Source organism: Eimeria mitis, genomic scaffold (genome assembly GCF_000499745.2).
Source record: "Eimeria mitis Houghton genomic scaffold, Emh_scaff4230, whole genome shotgun sequence".
Classification (NCBI taxonomy): Eukaryota; Apicomplexa; class Conoidasida; order Eucoccidiorida; family Eimeriidae; genus Eimeria; species Eimeria mitis.
The window spans coordinates 3,984-5,157 of record NW_013572555.1 but is presented as its reverse complement, the minus strand read 5'-3'; the positions used below and the strand labels follow the sequence as shown (position 1 = coordinate 5,157).

The following is a 1,174-nucleotide window of genomic DNA, read 5'->3' as shown; positions in this document are numbered from 1 at the left end:
GAAACAGGAGCAGATCTCCTCCAGTTCTGTCTCCCAAGCCCAACAAATGTAATATATACATCTCGATGCTAATATACATGCCTCTGCTTCGGGGTCTCCGGCTCCCTGGGGCCGCTAGCTAAAGGCCCCAAGGCCAGCAGCTGCCCCATGGGAGGCGCCAAGGAGTCTCATGCTGGGGCTGCTGTGCTCTGTGAAAGATACTCTTGACTGATGGCTGCAGCTGCACAAAAATCAAATATTTGACTACAATTATTAATAATATATATTATTATATTAGCGGGATATTTTGAAGTCTGAATTGTGCACCAGCACGCCCCGTAGTACCGGGGCGTCGCGTGGCTCACGCGCCTCATCGGTAGAGGGTCACCTGCAGGTGACCGCCTCGCTGGGGTGTATATTTTCATTGTATTTATATTTGCTTTTGTTTGAAACGCCTCGGCGTGCAATATATACACAATTCGAGGCTCACACTTCTCAACATCGCAGCGTCCAAGCTGGAAAAAGGTGAAAAACCTGAACTCTGCAAGTTAAGCGCCTTCCTGCCTTCGAAGTCCAGCATCGTCTACCGCAGGACGCGCGAAGCTGCAGAGCAAGAATCAGTTAGTTCTCTGATCTTTACAATATCTATTGTATATCTTAAGGTTTTGGCATCATTAAAAGACTCTTTGTTGAGCGCAAACCTCCCGAAAAAAGAGAACCGGTGCATCGTCATCTCTTAACTGATGACACTGTGTAAACGCCAGTTCCTACTCTCCGACATTCATCGCATATCACAGAATACGAAGACCTGTGGTTTGAACAGGTCCAATCTTCGCAAGTAGTTGCAAGTGGATGGTTGATGGGCACTCCAGATCGTGTTTTTTCTGGTGTTCATCGCGGCATTTCACTGGAGTAACCTCCCCCGCTGCTGCTACCGCTGATTGAACTGAACCCCAACAGAAGAAAATGGCAATTCGAACGCAAGAGGAGGGTGAGGGGTTCGAGAGCCTGTCGCTGCGTACTGGTAATCTGCAGCAGCTTCTGCTGCTGCAACAGCTCGGCCTCCAGTTGCCTTCAGACGACGCACGACTGCTGGTTGGCAAGCCTTAACATCAGCACATGCAAATACGAGAGTATCTCTAGGCCTGTGGCTCTGAAATGCTAGAGTACAGAGACGGTAGTTTCAGTAAAGAAT

At 48.8% G+C, this 1,174-nt stretch overlaps 1 protein-coding gene across 1 annotated transcript in view; it reads left to right on the top strand.

Moving 5' to 3' along the window:
- Positions 1-945: 945 nt before the first annotated feature.
- Positions 946-1,174, top strand: part of EMH_0073590 (uncharacterized protein) — a gene marked incomplete at both ends in the record, with an annotated part of 3,963 nt that continues 3,734 nt past the window's right edge. Inside the window, one exon of the mRNA XM_013499351.1 lies at positions 946-1,074. Coding sequence (XP_013354805.1) covers positions 946-1,074 — 129 coding nt within the window. The remainder of the gene's footprint in view (positions 1,075-1,174) is intronic.